This window comes from Microcaecilia unicolor, chromosome 12 (genome assembly GCF_901765095.1).
Source record: "Microcaecilia unicolor chromosome 12, aMicUni1.1, whole genome shotgun sequence".
Taxonomy (NCBI): domain Eukaryota; kingdom Metazoa; phylum Chordata; class Amphibia; order Gymnophiona; family Siphonopidae; genus Microcaecilia; species Microcaecilia unicolor.
The window spans coordinates 39,390,229-39,411,399 of NC_044042.1; the positions used below are offsets into that span (position 1 = coordinate 39,390,229).

Genomic DNA, 21,171 nt, shown 5'->3' on the forward strand with positions numbered 1-21,171 from the left:
TTTTTTTTTTACCAAAAAGCCAGGGTCAGAAATAAGACATTTTTTTTTCAATACGAGTGGTGTTTTGGGCAGCTTCAACTAGTTAGAGCAGAGCCTTCATTAAGTTTTTAAATTCTGAAACAAATTGGTGCCTACTGGAGCAGAACTAACTGCCTGAAGAGCGTGCAAAATTTCTGTACCATCTCTATGACTCAGTATTTCTTGCTACAACAAAAATGTCTTTGTGGGGTGAGGAGGTTAAGGAATGGTCACTAATTTGTAAGGAGGTAATTATTGTACCTAAAATAAAACTCTATATCTTCTTGAGGTATGGACAGTTATTTAATAGAATCCCTTTCAGAGCTGGAGCTCTAAGATAGCCCTTTCTGAAAAAGAGACCTCTCAGAGTGGCATTGTGATAAGCAGTACACATGTCCTTTTATTAAATTTTGCCTCGACTGCATTCTCATCAATGGATTCTGGCAGATCCAGCTGTAATCTGTACTTTGCTGGGATCTCAATCATTATATCATCCTGGAATAAACCAAAGTGAAAATATACACATTACTCCTAGCACATTGGATGGATGGGTACTTGTCACTTTGTATAGCTACAGTAACATTAAATGATGCAGAAATAAAATTCTCATTCAGTCTATCTGTGATTCTTGATGTAAATTGCAATTACTACTACTAATTTCTATAGCGCTACTACATGTACGTTGTGCTGTACACTGGACATAAAGAGACAGTCCCTACTCAACAGAGGTTACAATCTAATAGGACAGACAAACGGGACAACCCTTGAACCCATCTTATGCACCTGAGCTCTCCATGTTCATTCCAAGTGAAATAAAAAAATATGCCCAAATTATTGGTTCCCAGAAGGTAGCCTCAGGCCTTCTAGTTTTCCTTCATTCTGCTTCTGCTACCAAGATGAAATCATTACAAAGCTATCCAATAATTCACATACTAGTTAGCAAAACAGACTAAAACATGCAAACTCCTCATGCTTATTGCATACAGGTTATCTCATGGTAACACTACTAATGTTGTTATTATTGTAAATCCACCATGCCCATTTTTTACTGTCTCTCAAACCATAACATTTTTATTTCAGGATCTGGTAAGCAATTTACATTCAGATGTATTGGTTGTGCATGGCAGCAACTGGCTCCCCATTTTGATTTGGATGTGTATAGATAATTCTCATGTTGCCATGGGAACTTGGGATCACAGTGATTGGTGTACAGACTGGAGCCTCAATGCCTCCATTCTTACCATCCCCATCTTTTGCTGGTTTTACTCCCCTTGTGGAACTCGCCTCCACTGCAGGACACTGGATACAGTTTGCAAGATTCCTAAGAATTGCAAGATGGGCCAGAAACAAAATATTTACAACTACGGTAAAAGGAATTTATGGGCTGCATTAGCAGAGAAAGTGAATTGGCAGAAGTTGAAAACCGCAGCATGGCTTCTACCAAATTTTTAGCATGTATGACCACTAATTTCTGTGATCAGCTAAGTTCAATATGTATGCTGCATATGTTCTTTTGTTCTTTCAAAGAAGGTGCTACTAAACACATCTTCCCTCTGAACAGAATAGAATAAGGGATTATTGTATTCTGAAATGCAATCAGTGTACAAAAATCTAAATTTTTTATGGCACCTGCTTGACATGACCAACATAGCAATTATTTCAGGATGGTGATGGAAAGGACTTTCAATTTACATGAGAACATAGTTAACATTTTTAGATGCAGATTCTTGCTAGTGCAAGGCTCATGTATATCCTAGTCTTTTATCATTTTTATCCTGGGCCAGTAAAGTTAGCTTTGTGTACAATGATCTGATTAGTTTATGCATAATGATTCCCACGCTCATCTTCCCAGAGGGCTGGAGAACCAAAGAGGAAAAAACCTAGGCAGATTGGTAGGGTTCTTTGTCTTTATCTGCCTTTGGCTTCTGTGTTATGTTACATTACTAGCTTGCTAGGGTTCTGCACATACCTTGGAAACACTCAGCTCACATTCAGACACAGAGCTAATGCCAGGCAGTTGAACTCTGAGCTCCACAATCTGTGACTTCCCTCTCTCATCCTTCAGGACATCTAGCTGGTAGCAGGGCAGTTTAGGACCATCTGTTGGCTGTTCAGTGCTGGAAATTTCCTCAATGAGACCTGCCTTCACAGGCTGGATATGCTCTTCCTCAACTAACCGAAGAGAGGAGATTCTTTCTTCAGGATCATCCTTTTCTAGCTTAAGGTTTCTTAGCTGCTGAAGCAAAGAATCTTCCTTGACTAACAAAGAAAACCCATTTTTAATGGTATAGTGAAATAGTTGTTCAGATATTGAAAAAAATATAACTTAGAAATTAATCAGCAGGACATATATGTGTCTACTTTCATTTTACAAAATCACTAAGGACTGTGCTCAGTATTTAACTAGTTCCAATGCCAGATTCCTGTTACACTAGATACTGTACCATAGGAGCAACTTTTCAAAAGTATTGGGAGTGCTAAAGCCAACAGAAATCACCTCTCCCTGGACACAGTCAAAGACCTTGTTCAATATTGGAGGTGCTCAAGCACCCACGGAGTCAGCTCCTATGGTACCATGCAGAAGCTGAAAACTTAATTTGTAATTTTCCTAACCACTACCCATTTAAGTCTCCTTCATGTTTTACTGACAAACATCAGTGCTCTATTTGGAGAGCTGGTCCTAGTCTAGGGGCATGTGGGAAGCTGAAATTCCACATTAAACTGTCAGTACCAATAACTCTCTTTCTTCCATTACCATCATGTTCTCTTTCCTTGGTAACTGGAGCTTGACTTCCCATTCCTTTGAAACTTGCTCTCATTCGCTTTAAACTTCCTTTCAGCGTGAATGTAGTGATGTGGAAAGAACGCGCCAAAGTTAGTTTGAACTTCTCCTCTGTGTACTTCATTGCCAGTTGGATCAGCTGGTCCATTTCTGTGCGGGTACTGTCTGCTCTCTTTAACATCTCTGGGTTATAAGCGATGTCGATGATACTGTGAAACTCTGGGAAACATTAAAAAGATTCAAATTAAAATGGTAACAGAGGCGGCATGCACAGGTTCATGGAGGTGGGGAAGGAAGGCGGCTGCTGTTATAGTGGTACTGAGAGTCACTGTAAACTGTCCCAGTACAAGACATAAAAGTCACTGGTCATTATAGACATGTTTCCCTGCGGTAAGGTATTATGTGGGCTAGTACCAAAGCCAGGAGTTAAACTCATTTTACAGTAAATGCTGTATTTTAGCAGTGCACAATTTCCCTGCTTTTACAACCACAGGCATTGCTATACCCGCCCAAATACGTTTGAGTCAGGCCCACATAGTCAACAGCAGTGGTACAGACCAATGAGAGAACTGGAGGTGGTGTCAAGATCTGCACTGCCTTGTACCAAACTCCAGGCCCTGCCAAATAATCAGTCCAGGCTACACCACTGATTACAGAGAAGGATTCAACCATATGAAAAAAATAATAAGGTTAAGCAGCCAGTGTGGTATAATCTGCGACTTCCACTTCTTCTGTACAATTAACTGTGAGAATCAACAAGTCATTTGCACCTTTGTTTTCTTACTACTGCTAGTTATTTCTATAGCGCTACTAAATGCATTGCAGTGCTGTACACAAAACATGTACGAGACAGTCCCTGGTCAGAGCTTACAATCTATTCAAGACAGACATGCAGGACAAATAAAGAATTAGGGAATTATTTATTGTGGGAATGATTAAAACAAACATGGATTCTGAACTGGTGAACAGGGGTTAGGAGTTAGAAGCAGTCTCAAATAGACTAGATTTGAATGTGACCACAGGCGTACTGAGTCAGGAAGTCTATTCCAGGCATTCAGTGCAGCAAGATAAAAGGAACAGAGAAACTGGAGTTGGCAGTGGAGGAGATGGGTATAGATAAGAGACACTTGGTGAATGGCGTTCCCAGGGAGGGGTATAGGGAGAGGTATTGAGGAGCTGCAGAATGAATGCACTTGTAAATCAGTAAAAGGAGTTTGAATTGTAGGTGGAAAGGGATAGGGAGTCAATGAAGTGACTTGGACAGGAGTTATGTGGGTGTAGTGACACTGGTGGTAAGTCATACAGCAGAAGTTTGAACAGATTAAAGGGGACAGAGACGGTTTAGTAGAAGACCTGTAGGAAGCAAGTTGCAAGTAATCTAAGCGTGAGGTAATGAGCATGTAAATAAGGGTTTTGGTAGTGTGCTCCGAAAGGAAGGGATGAATTTTGGTGATGTTATACAGAAAGAAACAGGGTTTAGCAGTTTGTTGAATAAGTGCAGAGAAAGAGAAAGGAGTCAAAGATGACTCCAAGCTGAAGAGATAAGGAGGGTGAGAGTGTTATCCACAAAAACAAAGAATGGGGGGAGAGGAGAGGTTGGCTTAGGAGGAAAGATAAGAAGTTCAGTCTTGGCCAAGCTCAATATCATGTGGTGGTGAGACATTCAGGCAGCAATGTCAGACAAGCAGGCTGAGACTTGGACCTGAATTCCTAATGACATTTCTGATGTGGAGAGGTAGATCTGGGAGTCAACAGCAAAAAGATGATACTCAAAACTATGGGAGGAGATCAGAGCGCCAAGGGAATAAGTATAGATAAGGAAAAGAAGAGGTCCCAAGACAGAACCCTGAGGTACACTAACTGATAGGACAGTAGAGGAGGATCACCAGAGCATGTACCAAAAGTGTGATGGGAGAGATATCCAAGATAGAACAGAGTCTTGAAATCCAAGGGAGGACAGTGTATCAAGGAGCAGGATCAACAGTGTCAAAAGCAGCAGATAGATTGAAAAGGATGAAGACTGAGTAGAGACCCTTGGATCTAACCATGAACAGGTCTATGGAGACTTCAATGAGGGCTGTTTCTGTTGAATGTAGAGGGCAAAAGAGAGTTATACTGATGTAGCTCCTGGTGAGTTTGTGCACAGCACCAAGTGAAAAAGGTGTGAGTCAAATTCAACTAACTAAGAGGCCCTTTTACTAAAGCTTAATATGCTCTAACAAACATGTCACATGGCACATAGGTATATAATGGGCTGTGCAGTATTTAGTGCACAATAATGTCTGTTAGCACGTTAAACTGTAGTAAAAGAGCCCCTAAATAAATGTTATCCAAGCATGGATAAAGCAAGTCCCACCTACAAGAGCATTTTATGTTGACTTTTCGAAATGATTGAATGGAAATTGTTACCAACTTGTATGCCTACGTATCCCACAGGAAGACTTGTGGAAATTCTTTTCAAACCTGAATTACAAACCTGGCTTGTAGAAGTACACACCTGAACCATCCAATACATCCTCTAGCCTCCCAGCACTTAGAGGTACTGGATGGGTGTCTGATTCTGGAGCTGGGATCCTGCTCCATTTGCAAATGTTAATAAATAATGGCCTTTCTTTGGGCTCCTGCAAAAATAAGATAAATTCCAAATTTTGTAATTATTTAATGGAGGCCTATAGCACAAACAACTGGTGGCGCTACAATCTGAATCAGCAGTCTAAGCTCTCAGCAGCCTTTGTAATGCCTTGGAATTAGAAGGATAGTTCATGTGCCTTGGAAGAGGTGTCCATTGAACTCTCAAGGTTCTTTGAGCCTCTGGAAGCCAGCAGGCACTTCTATGGGAGAAAATGGGACAAGTAAAGCTTAGTAGATGGACTAGTGACTCATTCTTCCCTAGCGAGGGTATAAACTATTTCTAAATTGTTATGTATGAATTGTCTCTATTGCTGTATTTTAGAGATTTCTACTGTTATTTTGCTTCTGCCTTTTAACACTTTTTATGAATATTATTGATACATTTACTGTATAGTTCTGAACTACTTCAGGTCAAAGTTCTGTTTGACAGAGGTATTATATAAACAAAACATATGGACATATCCTTCTCAGAGCTCTTTTCTAAACTGGTTGTCCTATGTGATTTTCTTTTTGTTTTTTTAACCTAGGGATCTGCTGAACTATTCAAGGAAAAGGAAGTAACTCTTAGGGGGTCTTTTATTAAAGGTTAGCTCGAGTTATCTGCAGCAAGGCCCATAGGAATAAAATGGGCCCTGCTGCAGATAACGCGAGCTAAGCTTTAGTAAAAGACTCCCTTTCTGAAGGACGTAAAATGCCCATTGATTTAATTGCTTGGCCATCTCTGGTAAAGGTCTCTACTTGTGGAACTTCCACTTCACTTAACTACACTAAGACCAGTCTGCTCAAGATCAGAACATGGCTAAATATCAAGCCTTTGGCTCTCCTCTTTGGTAATTTTTACATCCTTTTTATGCCCCTTTAACAATGTCCTAGTAATAGTGAACTCTGACCTCTATATGAATTTCTACAATAATTTGCCGAGGACAATGCTGTCAGTGATGAAGGGTCCCTTTTACTAAAGCTTAGCAAGCTCTAACTGAATTAGAGCACACTAAGAGGTCCTTTTACTAAGGTGCTCTAACAGATTACCTCCGTTTACTAAGCTGTGATAGCGGCTGGTGGTGTGCTAATGCTGACGTCTCAGCGTTGCTGTGCAGCAGCTGCTAGCGTGGCTTAGTAAACAGAGGGGTTAAAATGCTAATGATTAGCGTGCGTTAAATGATACGATGCCCATAGGAATATAATGGGCTTCTTATCATTTAATGTACACTAATCATTAGCGTGAACTAAATCCATTAGTGCACCTTAGTAAAAGGACCCCTTAATGCTAAGAAAGCCATTTTATACCTATGAGCTTCTCAGTACTTAGCACGTGCTAAATTTTAATGGAGGCTCTTAGTGATGAAGGGCTCCCAAATCAGAAAATGCCTTTAAAAATTTATTTAGAAGGCTCAGTCTTTGATTTTTAGCAAGAATATCAGTTTTATTCAGAAATGACAAACTCAGTCACTTCTAAAAATGAACAAAAATGTATTTATGTAGATATTATAATTAATTGATGAAATATTTGCTATGTATTTTAAAAGACTTCCAAATACCAGGTGATGCTGTACTGAAATACTGCCCTCTACAGTAACTACTTATAATATTACCACTTCTGATAATCCTTGCTGACTGCTTGAATGATAAAGGGAATGGGATGACTTCCCTGGCTCTTCAGCTTGGGATATATGATACAGGTCTATAAAATAATGAATGGAGTAGAACTGGTAGACATGAATCACTTGTTTACTCTTTCCAAAAATACTAGGACTAGAGGGTATGCAATGAAGCTACTAAGTAGTAAATTTAAAACAAATCAGAGAAAATATTTCTTCACTCAACATGTAATTAAACTCTGGAATTGGTTGACAAAGAATGTGGTAAAAGCAGTTAGCATAGCAGAGTTAAAAGGGTTTGGATTATTTCCTTAAAAAAGGTCCATAAGCCATTATTAAAATTGACTTGGGAAAACCCACTGCTTATTTCTAAGATACCTTAAATCAATTGTTACACAACCTAAGTCTATTCACTGCTAAATAGAAAACTAGGTAATGGAGAATAGACAAACTGGTCCACACATATCTCACACTTAATTTGATAAGGGGGGAGAAAAAGCCTCATAGTTTCAGAAAGAAAGGCATGTGACAATTGCAGTCAATGCTCAATGATTGGGTAACTACCCTTTTGTGATTGGTGTAATCATAGGCAAAACCCCCTCCTCCAAATTGTGCATATATTTCTTCAATAATGTTTTTTTCTATTTATACTTTTTTTCAATATATCTATTGTCCAAATTTAAAGGTGGTAAATAATCAACTACAAAGTGTGATCACTTAGCTTTGCGTTGTCGACTTCTCAGACCTCAACAAGTACCCGTTTCGCTGGGGTTTATCAACAGATCTGGGCCTGTATGAACAAACTGTCAAAAGAAACAAGCAGTGAATGCCTGTGCTGATCAGTGGACTAAGACATCGCTTGGGTATGGCTTCAACGTACGTGATAGTGATCAGCTGCCAATGTGCTCCACCAAAGGTTCTACAACAATGGCGGTAGCGTTCTTTATAATGTGGCACCCGGAAGGACTCCTACCGGATCTGTCGATGCCAGAGCGGCAAATGCTGTTGACTCATGTAACAACCCCAGTGCATACTGGTGTTGAGACCAGTGGGTTCTGTGGATTGTAAACGATTTATCCAGCAGAGTTCTCTTTGTAGGAGAATCCTGTTGGCATCGCCCCCTCGCCTTTCTTTGTGAAATTATGAGGCTTTTTCTCCCCCTCTTATCAAAAGTGTGAGATAAGTATGGACCAGTTTGTCTATTCTCCATTACCTAGTTATTTCTAAGATAAGCAGCATAAAATCTGTTTTGGGATCATGCCGGGTACTTGTGACCTGTACTGACCACTGTTGGAAACAGGATGTTGGGCTTGATGGAACTTCGGTCTGTACCAGTGTGGCAATGCTTATGTTCTTTTGATTTCCTCAAGGTCATCAGGAAGAGATATATACACTTCCGTCATATTGCAATATTAATTTCCTACACACATAATCAGAAAAACACCAGAACTAAGTTTTATACCCCCCTGTTTACTAAGCAGCAAGGCAATGCCGACACAGCCCATTCAAAGTAATTGGTCTGTGTCAGCATTAGCGCAGCTTAGTAAAAAGGAGGGATAATTTGGTAGTTTTGCTTCTGGTGTATGTTACACATTCAACTAAATTTAAAAAAATAAATAAATAAAACATATAAGTGGAACAAACGCCAATATCCCACGAGGAATCACATGTAGAGAGAGAGAGTGGGAACCGAGTCAGGCTCTTCTCAACAGACCAAAGATACTGAGTATGAATAACAATTTTTAATAATTTAAGTCATCTTTTATTAAAATTTGTTATTCATAATCAGCGTCTTTTGGTCTGTTCCCACTCTCTCTCTCTACACATTCAACTAAGGCAGTCACGGCCTCAAGTCAAACCTACTCACAAAATACTGACTGCCCAAAAGGACTTTATGCATCAAAAAAGTAACTTATTGTGTGTACATAACAGGTTTAAAGCGAAATAAAACTGGTACAATACAAATAAGATATACCAATATTTTGGTCTGCAAGCAAAGGTGTGGATCAGGAGGCACAAGCAGTTCTCTTCCTTCTTGTAGGTGGTGCTTTATAAATTTCTGATAGCTCTCTGGGTTATTTTCAGCCATATCATCCAGCACATTCCACAACTGGTTGACTTGTGTTAGCAGCTCCTTTTGGGAAAGTCTGGTTCCCATTATTGACATAAATTGATTCAACTATGCAAGTCAGCTGTCCCTGGATAGAGAAAAAAAACTGTCCTGGAGATTTCTGCAGAAAATCTTTTACCAAGCAGTTTATCAAAATCTTTTTGTCTGATCTTCAAGGCCCTGAAAGGAAATGGCCCAGAGTATCTGAAGAATAGGATGATCGTCCACACACCGCCAAGGACACTAAGGTCCTCCCAAGGACTTTCACTAACCACACCCTCTCCAAAAGACATTACATGATGTGATACCCGCAAGCGAGCCTTCTATGGAGTAGTCCCCACACTCTGGAATGCATTGCCTGAAAGGCTCCACTTAACACAAGACTATCTGTACTTCAGGAACCAAAACACATAAAGTCCACTCTTACTGTTCACTAATGCATCATACATTCACCTCTGAACTCTCATTCCCGTATTATCACATCATTCATACCTTTACTCACAGAAAGATATATACCATATGTCTACATGCCTTTTTATCGCCCTCTAAGCTCCCATTGTTTCCTTCCAAAGTTTCAATGTTTGTGTTCCATTGTTACATTCCTTAACGACACCTCAATTGTTTCGCATAACTCTGCACAATGTAATCCATAACCAATCTGTAACAAATTGTATTTCCAACATTTAACTCACATTGTAAGCCACACTGAACCCGCAAAAAGGTGGGAAAATGTGGGATACAAATGCAATAAATAAATAAGGTGAAAGCTTAGCTCTTCAACCAAGCCTTTAACTAACTTGTTAGTCTCACTCACACACACAAGGATTGACTCGGGCTGCACATACTGCAGCAGGACATGTTTATCCACTCCTACCCTAGCTGAGATCATATTTAACCATCTCTCTGACCTCATGTGCAACTTTCTTCAAATCAATCACCTTACTTTCTAATTCTTCCTACTTTCTTACTCATCTATATGTTACAACTTTGCCTTACCCTTCACTACCAATTATAATGTTCTAGTACATATTGTGTTGTCATTGCAAGTAGTAGACCATTCCATACTTTGTATTGTTGTTCGAATATTTTTACTGCTCTAATTGCCTATTGCTCATGTTTGATCTATTCTTACTGTACACAGCCTTGAGTGAATTCCTTCAAAACGGCGATAAATAAATAAATAAATAAATAAATAAATAGGTTGTTGATACATTTTTGGCTCTTATTTGTGACCCATTGACTGAAAAGCTACCAAAAGTGGGGTATGTGACTTATTTATACCACAAAATAGAGGGATATCAACTGCACAATCCCGCCAAATTTCAGCCTCAGGTATGGACTAATTACATCTTTAAAAAGTGAGAAATATTTATCATTAAAAAAGGAATTAACCCTAGAAATCACATAGACCACTTTAGATACCATTTAGGCACTTGCAGTTTTTAGGCTGTAGAACATTAAAAACACATCAAAGTTGTTAAAAAAAATTGCAGAGTCCCATTCTACTACCTCTATAGTAAACTAAACTTATTTACCCCTCCAAACTTTTATAGCCTATGGTGCTCATTTTCAAAGCACATAGACTTACAAAGTTCCATAGCAACCTATGGAACTTTGTACCTCGAAGTGCTTTGAAAATAAGTCTCCACATAATTTTGTAAGCCTAAGTGCTTTGAAAATACACCTCACTGTAACCTATGGAACTTTGTAAGCGTTATGTGCTTTGAAAATGAGCTTCTATATCTGTTATTTGTAACCCCACTTTTGGTACCTTTTCACTCAGCAGGTCACATATACTCAAAGTGCATTTTAGAAGTATTAAACTGCTGCAGTTACTCTAAGTTTTATACAGGTCACTGGAAACAGAAAAATATCCTGCCAGGCATGTGGAACCCAGAATCTATAAAGCAACAATGCTCACCAGGACCTGTTATAGTTTTTATACCTTTCACTGCAATATCCAAAGACTTTACTTCTAAGAACAGCCTAACATCAAGCACTGTGTCTGATAAACCAGGGAAAGAGATGTTCACTGATCAATGTGCAGCTAGTTTTGCATTGGGGTAAATGTTTCTACATTTTGGGAAAAGTCGGTATCTTTTCTGTGCTTTTATATTAAAAATACAGCGGTATATCTACAGTATATAGCACCCAGGGCAGCGCACACCCCCATCCTCCAAGCAAGAGGATGCATGGAGCAGGTGTGTGGCTGTCGGCTCTACCAGTCCCCTGCTCCCTCTGACATCAACTTCCTGTTCCAGGCAGGAGACTGGACAGCCAACAGCCGCGCTACTGCTCGCGCACTCCCTTGCTGCCAGCACCCATGGTGGACCACCTCCACCGCCCTAGGTACGTTAGAGTAAAAATAACATAAGAATTTTCTTTATATATAAGCATGCCATACCACATGTTGTTCCACGGAATCCAAAGCAAGGGGACAGCACAGTGGTTAAGTAGCACCATTGTGCATTGCCATGTGGAAGGTTCCCTGCTCAGTTCCTGTGTTCAGCCTTCTGCTCCAAGGGTCAACTATGGCTAAGGCTTGCTATGGAGGCAGCGTTGACATCCTTCACAGAGATTTGGTCATCTCTCAAGGGTGACACCTAGTGGATTGATCCAGTGCCCACGACTCCAGGACTCTGGAGGGACCCCTAGTAGTGCAAGGGAATCAGCTGCAGGCCTATTTCTGTTATCCCAATAACCACACTAGGTACATGGGGGGGGGGGGGGGGGGGAGGGAGGTATGAAATAGGGGGAAAATTCTCAGGCAGTTGTGAATGAAGGCTGATGGTTTCAGGATTCCTGCCTTGTTCTGCCTGAGCTGGAGGCCCAAAGGAGCAGAAGGACGCTGTCAAAAAGCCTCCCCCACCCCACCCCACCCCCAAAAAAAGCAGATGACATGTCAAATTCAGAACGAAATACAGTTAATTGGTATTATTCTGAGCAGCCTAAAGATAGTAGCATAGAGGGGAATAATCGAACAGTGCCGGCAATCTATTTTGGCAGCGCCGCAAACAGCTGGCCGAACCGTATTATTGAAAGAGATGGCCGGCCATCTTTTCTTTCGATAATACTGTTTGGCCCGGCCAAATGGCAGAGTTCGCTGGGTTTGAGATGGCTGGTTTTGTTTTTCAGCGATAATGGGGAAAAATGCCGGCGATCTCAAACCCGGCGAAATCCAAGGCATTTGGTCGTGAGAGGAGCCAGAATTTGTAGTGCACTGGTACCCCTGACATGCCAGGACACCACCGGGCACCCTAGGGGGCACTCCTAAAAATAAAAAAAATATATACAAATACCTCCCAGGTGCATAGCTCCATTACCTTGGGTGCTGAGCCCCCCAAATCCCCCCAAAACCCACTCCCCACAACTCTACACCACTACCATTGCCCTTATGGGTGAAGTGGGGCACCTACATGTGGGTACACTGGGTTTGGGGGGGGGGGGTTGGAGGGCTCAACACTTACCACCACAAGTGTAACGGGTAGGGGGGGGATGGGCCTGGGTCCGCCTGCTGGACAAAATCTGTTCCAGGGACCTGCATACTGCTGTCAGGGAGCTGGGCATGACATTTGAGGCTAGCATACAGGCTGGCAAAAAAGGTTTTTATTTTTAATTTTTTAGTTTGGGAGGGGGTTGGTGACCACTGGGGGAGCACGGGGAGGTCATCCCCCATTCCCTCTGGTGGTCATCTGGTGAGTTGGGGCACCTTTTTGAGGCTTGGTCGTGAAAATAAAAGGACCAAGTAAAACCGGTAAAATACTGATTAACGCTGCTTTTTTTTTTCCATTATCTGCGGAAGCCGGCCATCTGGTAGCCACGCCCATGCCTGCCCATGTCCCGCCTTCGCTACACCACCGACACGCCCCCTTGAACTTTCGCTGGCTCCGCAACGGGAAAGCAGCAATGGTGTCAAAAAAGCAGCTTTCGATTATACCGATTTTGCCGCTTTTGAGAGATCACCGGCCATCTCCCGATTTATGTCGGAAGATACCCGGCGATCACTTTCAAAAATAAGCCTGATAGTAACATAGTAGATGACGGCAGAGAAAGACCTGTACGGTCCATCCAGTCTGCCCAACAAGATAAACTCATATGTGCTACTTTATGTGTATACCTGACCTTGATTTGTATCTGCCATTTTCAGGGCACAGACCGTAGAAGTCTGCCCAGCACTAGCCCCACCTCCCACCACCGGCTCTGTCACCCAATCTCCGCTAAGCTTCTGAGGATTCATTCCTTCTGAACAGGATTCCTTTATGTTTATCCCATGCATTTTTTAATTCTGTTACCGTTTTCATCTCCACCACCTCCCGCGGGAGGGCATTCTTGTCTGAGGAAGGGAGCATAGCACCAGAGGGAATTTTTGAATTGTTTTCTAGGGAAATGGGCCTGTAATTTTGGGCCTATTGGCACAAAGATGTCATGGCAGCTAGCATAAATACTACATAGAAATACTTTTAAAACAAATAGGAGGAAATATTTTTTCACAATGAATAGTTAAGCTCTGAAACTCTTTGCTGGAGGATGTAGTAACAGAGATTAGCGATCTGGGTTTAAAAAAGGTTTGGACAAGTTCCTGGAGGAAAAGTCCATAGTCTGCTACTGAGACAGATATGGGGAAGCAACTGTTTGCCCTGGGATTAGTAGCATGGAATGTTGCCACAAATTGGGTTTCTGCCAGGTACTTGTGATCTGGCTTGGCTTCTGTTGGAAACAGGATACTGGGCCAGATAAACCATTGGTCTGACCCAGTATGGCTACTCTTATGTTCCTATATATGTGATGGCAGGACTGACATTGCTTCAGCATGCATGTGCAGGTCCTGTGCATCTTAATGTTTAAGCTTTTTACTGAAAGACCAAAACATACATTATAAACAAAGCATCATTAAACAGTTGAACAAAAACACAACTGTATACAAGGAATGTATGCAAATTTAAACAAATTTGGTAACTTTGGTCCGGTTCTTGTAACAACTACAAATATCCACAAATCAACCATACTACCTCCCCCTAAAGACTCCAATCCCCATCCACTTCTCAATTACTATATCCTGTTAGCATTATTGTACTACTCTTCATTTAGTATAACAATGAAACACAAAGCCTCCAGTTCCATCATTGTATATCGAGTCTTCTTGAATCCCCTTTCATACCCCCCCCCCCAGGTACAAAATGATGGATATATTAATTCAATAAGCTGGTGATTAGGATGGCAACCAGGCCTAGATTCTTATGGCCCCCAGCTACCCCACATAGTTGTATGCTTCATTCTCCTAATCAGTATATAATCTCCCAATCGCATTCCTCCCTCCAACCCTCTCCTTATCACAGGAGAATAATCAAGTCCACATTTAGTCCAGAAGACTTGTTGTGAGAGGTCTTCCAGAGAAGGAAAGCACTACACTGCTAAGAATTTGCTGAGAAATTGCTTTTGAACTTGGGGAAAGATACACTGACCTCCCTGTTTACTAAGTTGTGCGGCAATGCTGACACAGCCCAAAGTGAATGCGCTGTGTCGGCATTAGCGCGGCTTAGAAAACAGAGAGGTTCGAGTTAAATAGGTAATCTCAGGTACTTTATTTTAAGCTACTCTGCTCACTTAGCAACAGAGTTTAAGAAATAGTTTTTCTTAGCATATAAAATCTTTGTTACAGTTCCATAGGTTAGCATTTATGGAGGCTATTTTCAAGTATAAAGTACAGCTAACAGGCACAGGAAGTCCTAATTAAATATGTCGCCTCCTAATTTGTTCAAGGATCTATCAATAGAAATCAAACAAAATAAAACATGGAAAAGAAAATAAGATGATACCTTTTTTATTGGACATAACTTAATACATTTCTTGATTAGCTTTCGAAGGTTGCCCTTCTTCCTCAGATCGGAAATAAGCAAATGTGCTAGCTGACAGTGTATATAAGTGAAAACATTCAAGCATTACTATGACAGTCTGACAGGGTGGGAGGATGGGGGTGGGTCGGAGAAGGGCAACCTTCGAAAGCTAATCAAGAAATGTATTAAGTTATGTCCAATAAAAAAGGTATCATCTTATTTTCTTTTCCATGTTTTATTTTGTTTGATTTCTATTGATAACCTTAAGAGTGGACTAACACGGCTACCACACTCCTCTGCTTCAAGGATCTATAAATCAGAGATTAGGCCAGGGGTGGATGGGAGGGAATTAAAGTTTAAACTTGAGGCATCTCTATCAGCCAGTAATTTAGGTCTTAGAAATACAGTCTACTTAGATCCATTGAGGGGAACCTACTAATAGAATTAAAAAATAATAATAAAAACTAAATATTAGCATAACCTAGCAATCTTAGCAGACTTTAGTTTACATATTCCCATTCCCAACTTAATTAAGAAATCACCAATAATAAGATGCAGGCAGCAGTCCAGTAGCAAGATAGGGGCTATCTAGTCTTTTCAACTGTCACATGTTTGATTATCTCCCAGTTGATGAGAAGTATGTGTGTACTTGGTACAAAGAACTTCTAGCACTTAGAGAACAGGTCCAATCTCTGGAAGCTAGAGTAGAAGACTTGGGGGAGCTGAGACAGACACAGAGATTTATAGAGGACGCCTACAGGGACATAGTTGAGAAGCCCAACCTCCAGTCTGGCAACCTCTGTGCTGCCATGGAAGAGAAAGGTCTCCTGAAGGGAAAGCATCACCATGGAGAGGCAGGAAGTGATCCTGTAGCCAGGACCTGCACTCCAGGGGATGCAATATCCTCTTGTAGTGAGGATATGTCCTTCTGCCCATGAAGGATGGAGTTAGGATGGCTGTTGTAGTTGAATATTCAATCATTAGGCATGTAGATAGCTGGATGTCTGGTGGATATGAGGATCACTTGGCCACTTGCCTGCCTGGTGCAAAGGTGGTGGACCTCACGCATCACCTAGATAAGATTTTAGACAGTGCTGGAGAGAAGCCCGTTGTATTGGTACATGTATTTACCTTCAACTAAGGTAAAACTAGGCCTGCCTCAGTCTGTCCCTGATAACCTGGAAACATATGGCAACCTTCATAGTGTCTGACTAGCTTTTTTGGCCTCTACATCAGCCCCTTCTACTACCTTCCCATATCTGTTTCTCTTACCCCCTCCCTCCCTCCCCCCTTGAGCATCTCCATTTTCTCTTCCCATCCCCCTCTGCCTTGGTCCAGAATCTCTTTTTTTTTTCTTCCCTCTTCCTTTTAGTATTCATCCCTTTCTTTCCATCCCACCTTCTGGAGGCACTGCAGCATCACTGACAACAGAAAGGGTTGAGGGAGAGGGAGGACTGGCGTCTGCCCTTCTTACTGCTCCCTCAGCCCAGGGTTTGCACAACAGCTAAAAATGGCCAAGACAGCTTTTGGCACTCCCAAACATTTGTGCCCAACATCAAGAACTCCCTCCATTCCCCAGAGCTGCCAAATTACTCAGTTCCATGTAGGAGATTTAAGGCCAGTACTGGAATTCTGACAACTCTATCATGATAAATTATAGACCATGCAGCACTCATTTCAATAGATAGGGATTACACATTTCTAACGTATAATTTGCAAGGTCAGCAACAATCTACTTTTCAGACTACTACACCTTTCTCCTTTGTTATAATTCTTATTACTCAAGCTTGTTTTTTTGTGCTATATTTGGTTACTAGTAAAAAAAGCCCCATTTCTGATGCAAATGAAACGGGGGCTAGCAATGTTTTCTTGTGTGTGCATGTGGGAGTGTGTGTGTCCCTGCCCTCTCTCCCCTCCCCCCTCTGAGTCCTTCACTGTTACAGAGCCAGCGATTTGATTTCGTGCTCTGCTGTTTTCCTTCACTGACTGTGTTACAGAGAGGGCGGGGCAGACACTCATAGGGAAACCGGATATCTCGCCCCCTTCACACTTCCGGCTGGAGGCTTCATAGAACGTTGGTGTTGCTTTTTATATAGAGAGATATTGTTCTCACAAAAGCGACACGCACGCAATTCATACATTTCATTAATGTTATTCATATTGTTAATATTTGAAACTACAATAAAATAACAACAACAAAATCTCACACCACTCTGGGATCATCCCAATGGGATGTAAGTTTCAAACCAGGAATGGCCAGTCTTCCTCCTGGGTAACTTGGAAGCTCTGCCTTTCCTGCCCCCCGCCCCAAGTGAGGCACAGAAAGAGCATTTCCTTTACTAACACTATATCCTTAATACACAAGGAAGGTGTTCTCGTGTTAGTTCCGAAAGACACCAAAGAAAAATGTAAGAAACAGAACGGGTAAATTACCAAAATAAATTACAAAAAAGGAGACCTAGGGGTAACAAGATGAGCGGCGGCAGCAGGGCCCAGAATTTGAGGAGAGACGCACTGCGTTATTGTGAATTCATTTCCTAATGCAGCGCTTACCCGGCCGTCACGCTTGTGTCTGATCCGCGCTGTCCCGTCACTATGGAAACGGGCCGGCCAGGCACCGGAAGCGGAAGTGACGCTCCTCCCGCCCTCGGTCCGGAGCCAACAGAGGCGGGGCGGGAGGGGGGGAAGGATTTCGGGGTGACACGCGGACAGGAACGGCCACCGTGGGGCAGGGAGAGAGGAGCGGAGTGAGCCGCGGGGGGACAGGTGAGCCGGGGCCACGGGAGGCAAAGCGGAAGGAGCCTTCCGGAGCCGCGCACCCTCCGCTAAAAAAACCCCCACTCTGATTAACTCTGCCCTTGGAAGGGCTTCTGCGGCCCGGACGTGGCCTGTGAGGAGAGGGCCTAGTGCTCCTGAACTGAGAGTGTCCCTCCTTCCCCTACGCTGCTGGTGGCTCTCGCTCTCTCTCTTCTCCCCTCCATGACCGTCCCGCGGTCCACTGGCTCCACACACATGCTGCTGGAAAGTGGGCACTGAGCAGCTGCATCCAGTTGTTCTGACACCGAGACATAATAACGTGAATGCAAGCAAACTGATACCCCCTCCCCCTTCCCCGCCTGGTCTGTGCACACTAAGGCGCTAGTAGTGCCTGCTGCTCCGTTTCAAGAGAATTGTGATTTTCAATGTAGCCAGGACTAGTGGCTAGAGCAGGGTTCAAATGTGACCTTAGCCGAGTCACTTTATCTCCCATTGCTGCAGGTACCCACTTAGATTGAAGCTGTTCTTAGTAGAGACATGTTGTACCTAAATACTTATCGCCAATGTTTATAGCTGCTACATCCTGGAGTACTATAAAACTAGTAAAAAAAACAACCCCAAAACAGGTTCTATTTTTGGCCTTCATCCTCTTAATATTCACTGTTTCAATACTGCAAATGCATGCAACAATTATAGGTAAACACTGCTTACCCTTGTAGTATACACATTAGAGATGGCTCTGACATCATCTCACTGCAGATCCCAAACAGCAAGATGTGAAAACTTCTGCCTGGTTTTGTTCAGAGATGCCAGCCAAGCAGTGAATATTAAGAGGCTGAATTACAAAATTAGGAGAGGCTTAGGGTCCTTTTACTAAGGTGTGCATCATCTCACTGCAGATCCCAAACAGCAAGATGTGAAAACTTCTGCCTGGTTTTGTTCAGTGAGATGCCAGCCAAGCAGTGAATATTAAGAGGCTGAATTACAAAATTAGGACAGGCTTAGGGCCCTTTTATTAAGGTATGCTAACAGATTTAGCGTGTGTTGAATGCTGCACCGCCCATTGTATACCTATGGGCTGTATGGCACTTAATGCACACCAATTCAGTAGTGCACCTTAGTAAAAGGATTCCTTAAGTGTTTTAAGTGGCTACATTAAAGATTATATTCCTCTTAAAACAGAGCAGGAACAGGCTTATTGCTGCTGTTCAGCTAAAATGACTGCAATGTTTTAATATCGGAAAGTGTTAAAAAAATAGACATGAACATTTCACAATGTCCAGTTTCCTTTGATATAGTAAGTTGCATATGGTTATGACCATGTTTGTTATGGTTCCTTTTGTATATTTCTTCCTATACTAGGCCCGCAGTTTTCCTTGCTTTGCTCTCGTCAGCATATTTTTAGTTTCTTCCTGCAGCTGCATGTAAGCTACAGTACTTTCTCAGTAAATGGAAAGTACATGTTACATGTCAAGGTGACACGGCCCATATATGGAAGATACAAATGGATATAACTTTGATGGTGATGAGAGACTGAGGACTCTGCAGACTCCAAGATGTTCTAACGGAAATGTGTTCTGACAAGGACACCAGGAGTTTCATACTACTTATTTGTTAGCTGGTTTTCCACGCTGTGATCACGCATTCCTGATAAGGAATTAACCAGTTGCCACAAAGTGTGCATATGAACACAAGTAGGAGAGAATACAGGAAATTGCCATTTTTGTATATTACTATATGAAGGAAACAGGAAAATCCATATATGATCACAAGTTAGATTAGGAGAAATCACAGGATTTTGGAGAAACGAAACTTATGTGATGGCTAGGAAAGTTTTGCTTTTTACAAAGCTGTGTTAACTTTTAATTATAACAGTTAACATGTAATAGCTGCAAAACTTTACTGCAGTTTAGTGTGCAGGGCCCTATGTGAATTTGATAAGTACATCATTAAACATTACAGAGAGCTTTTGTCCCTGAAGGAAATTAAGCAAGAAATGGAGTCAGCTGGTGACCTCAGGTTCTAGTCAGTGGTAAAAAAGTTTCTAAATGATCTAAAGGTAGGGCAGTTTTAAAAATGCTGGATGATTCCACAATATGCTTGTTTTTTTTCTAAGATGTCAATGAGCTGAATTGAAGTGACCTGCTTCTCTACAGGACATAGAAAGAAGGACTTCTAAGTGTCAGGGGCAAAGTGTCAAGTGGAGCAGTGAGACAGACACACTGGTTTTGGCTTAAAACATATTAATACCAACAACTGTATGTAATAACCATATTCTTATTTAACAGGTCAAAAGATGTCCCGGGTTCCTCTCGGAAAGGTGCTCCTGCGAAATGTAATTCGCCACACAGATGCCCATAATAAGGTATACTGTCGAGATTTTAAGGCCACAAAGTTCTATTTTCAGCTGTCAGTGAAATGTGTGTGATATGTACCAGTACTTCTTGATAATCTCTGAAATCAATTATAGGAGCCGTTTACTAAGCTGCTTAGGCGCCTATGCGCGCCCAACGCATGCCAATTCGGAATTGTCGCCCGGCTACCGCATGGTAATTTCATATTTTACATGCATCTGCTAAGCTTCAGAAAATCTGGCACGTGGTGAAATTCGGGTGGTAACTCCGACTTGACGCGCATAGGCGATTACTGCACAGTTAATGCGTGAGACCTTACCGCTAAGTCAATGGCTGGCGGTAAGCTCTCAGACCCAAAATGGACGCTCGGCAATTTTTATTTTGCCACATGTCCATTTTCAGCAAAAATTTAAAAAGGCATTCTTTGCAGGCGCACTGAAAGATGGATCTGCACGTGCCCAAAACCCATGCCTACACTACTGTTGGCCATTTTTCAGTGCACCTTAGTAAAAGTGCCCCATAATGCCCTTTGGCTCTCATTTTAATGTAGAGGAAAGTTTTCATGCTTAAACAAATTATCACTTCTGTACTAACAGACTTCTTGGTAATTCACAGATTCAGGAAGAATCAGAAATGTGGAAAATCAGAGAACTGGAGAAGCAAACAGAGGAGACGTATAGCACAAAGCGCAGAGCAGCCTCCCCCGACGTTGCCAGGTTAACTTGAGGTTTTGCAAAGCAATCCAGATAGAATGGAGTATTTTCTGTTCAGCTTCTTAAAATATGTAGATTTTACCTAGCAATTAATGTTGCATGGAATGAACTGTATGGTGTAACTTCTCTCCGTGGATAGCGAGGACCCTACAGCCACACTGATGGTGACATTATCAGGATGGAGCCAATTTGAAATTAGCTTCCCAGAGCTCAGAAAACTCTGGAAAAAAATATTGAGGCTACACAGGCATTGCATGGTTACGGTCAATTAGTGGTTAGCTTCCATCCATCAGTCAGCGAGAGCTATTGATGTTTACATCCTTAAAACTTATTAAAAATTGAATTTAACCTTACAGAGAGATCTTGTGATGCTG

The 21,171-nt window shown here is 41.8% G+C and overlaps 2 protein-coding genes across 5 annotated transcripts in view; one reads left to right on the forward strand and one right to left on the reverse strand.

Annotated features, from left to right (window-relative positions):
- Positions 1–17,662, reverse strand: PIH1D2 (PIH1 domain containing 2). 2 transcript variants are annotated; one of them, XM_030220631.1, is made up of 6 exons: positions 17,527–17,662; positions 9,005–9,227; positions 5,298–5,421; positions 2,774–3,019; positions 1,988–2,277; positions 1–513 (listed from the first exon to the last, which is right to left on the reverse strand). In XM_030220631.1, the coding sequence occupies exons 2-6, from the start codon at positions 9,194–9,196 to the stop codon at positions 382–384; spliced, it is 984 nt and encodes a 327-aa protein (XP_030076491.1). In that variant the 5' UTR covers positions 9,197–9,227; positions 17,527–17,662; the 3' UTR covers positions 1–381. The 2 variants fall into 2 exon arrangements, with proteins under 2 accessions (XP_030076491.1, XP_030076490.1); XM_030220630.1 differs by having other exon boundaries at positions 17,407–17,662.
- Positions 17,288–21,171, forward strand: part of NKAPD1 (NKAP domain containing 1) — a 15,808-nt gene continuing 11,924 nt past the window's right edge. The window contains exons 1-3 of one of the 3 annotated variants that reach the window (XM_030220633.1): positions 17,288–17,381; positions 20,019–20,095; positions 20,700–20,800. In XM_030220633.1, the coding sequence (XP_030076493.1) occupies positions 20,027–20,095; positions 20,700–20,800 (170 nt within the window). In that variant the 5' untranslated portion in view covers positions 17,288–17,381; positions 20,019–20,026. Of the gene's footprint in view, positions 17,382–17,667; positions 17,740–18,152; positions 18,232–20,018; positions 20,096–20,699; positions 20,801–21,171 lie in introns of those variants that run through there. The other 2 variants (XM_030220632.1, XM_030220634.1) reach the window with 2 other exon arrangements.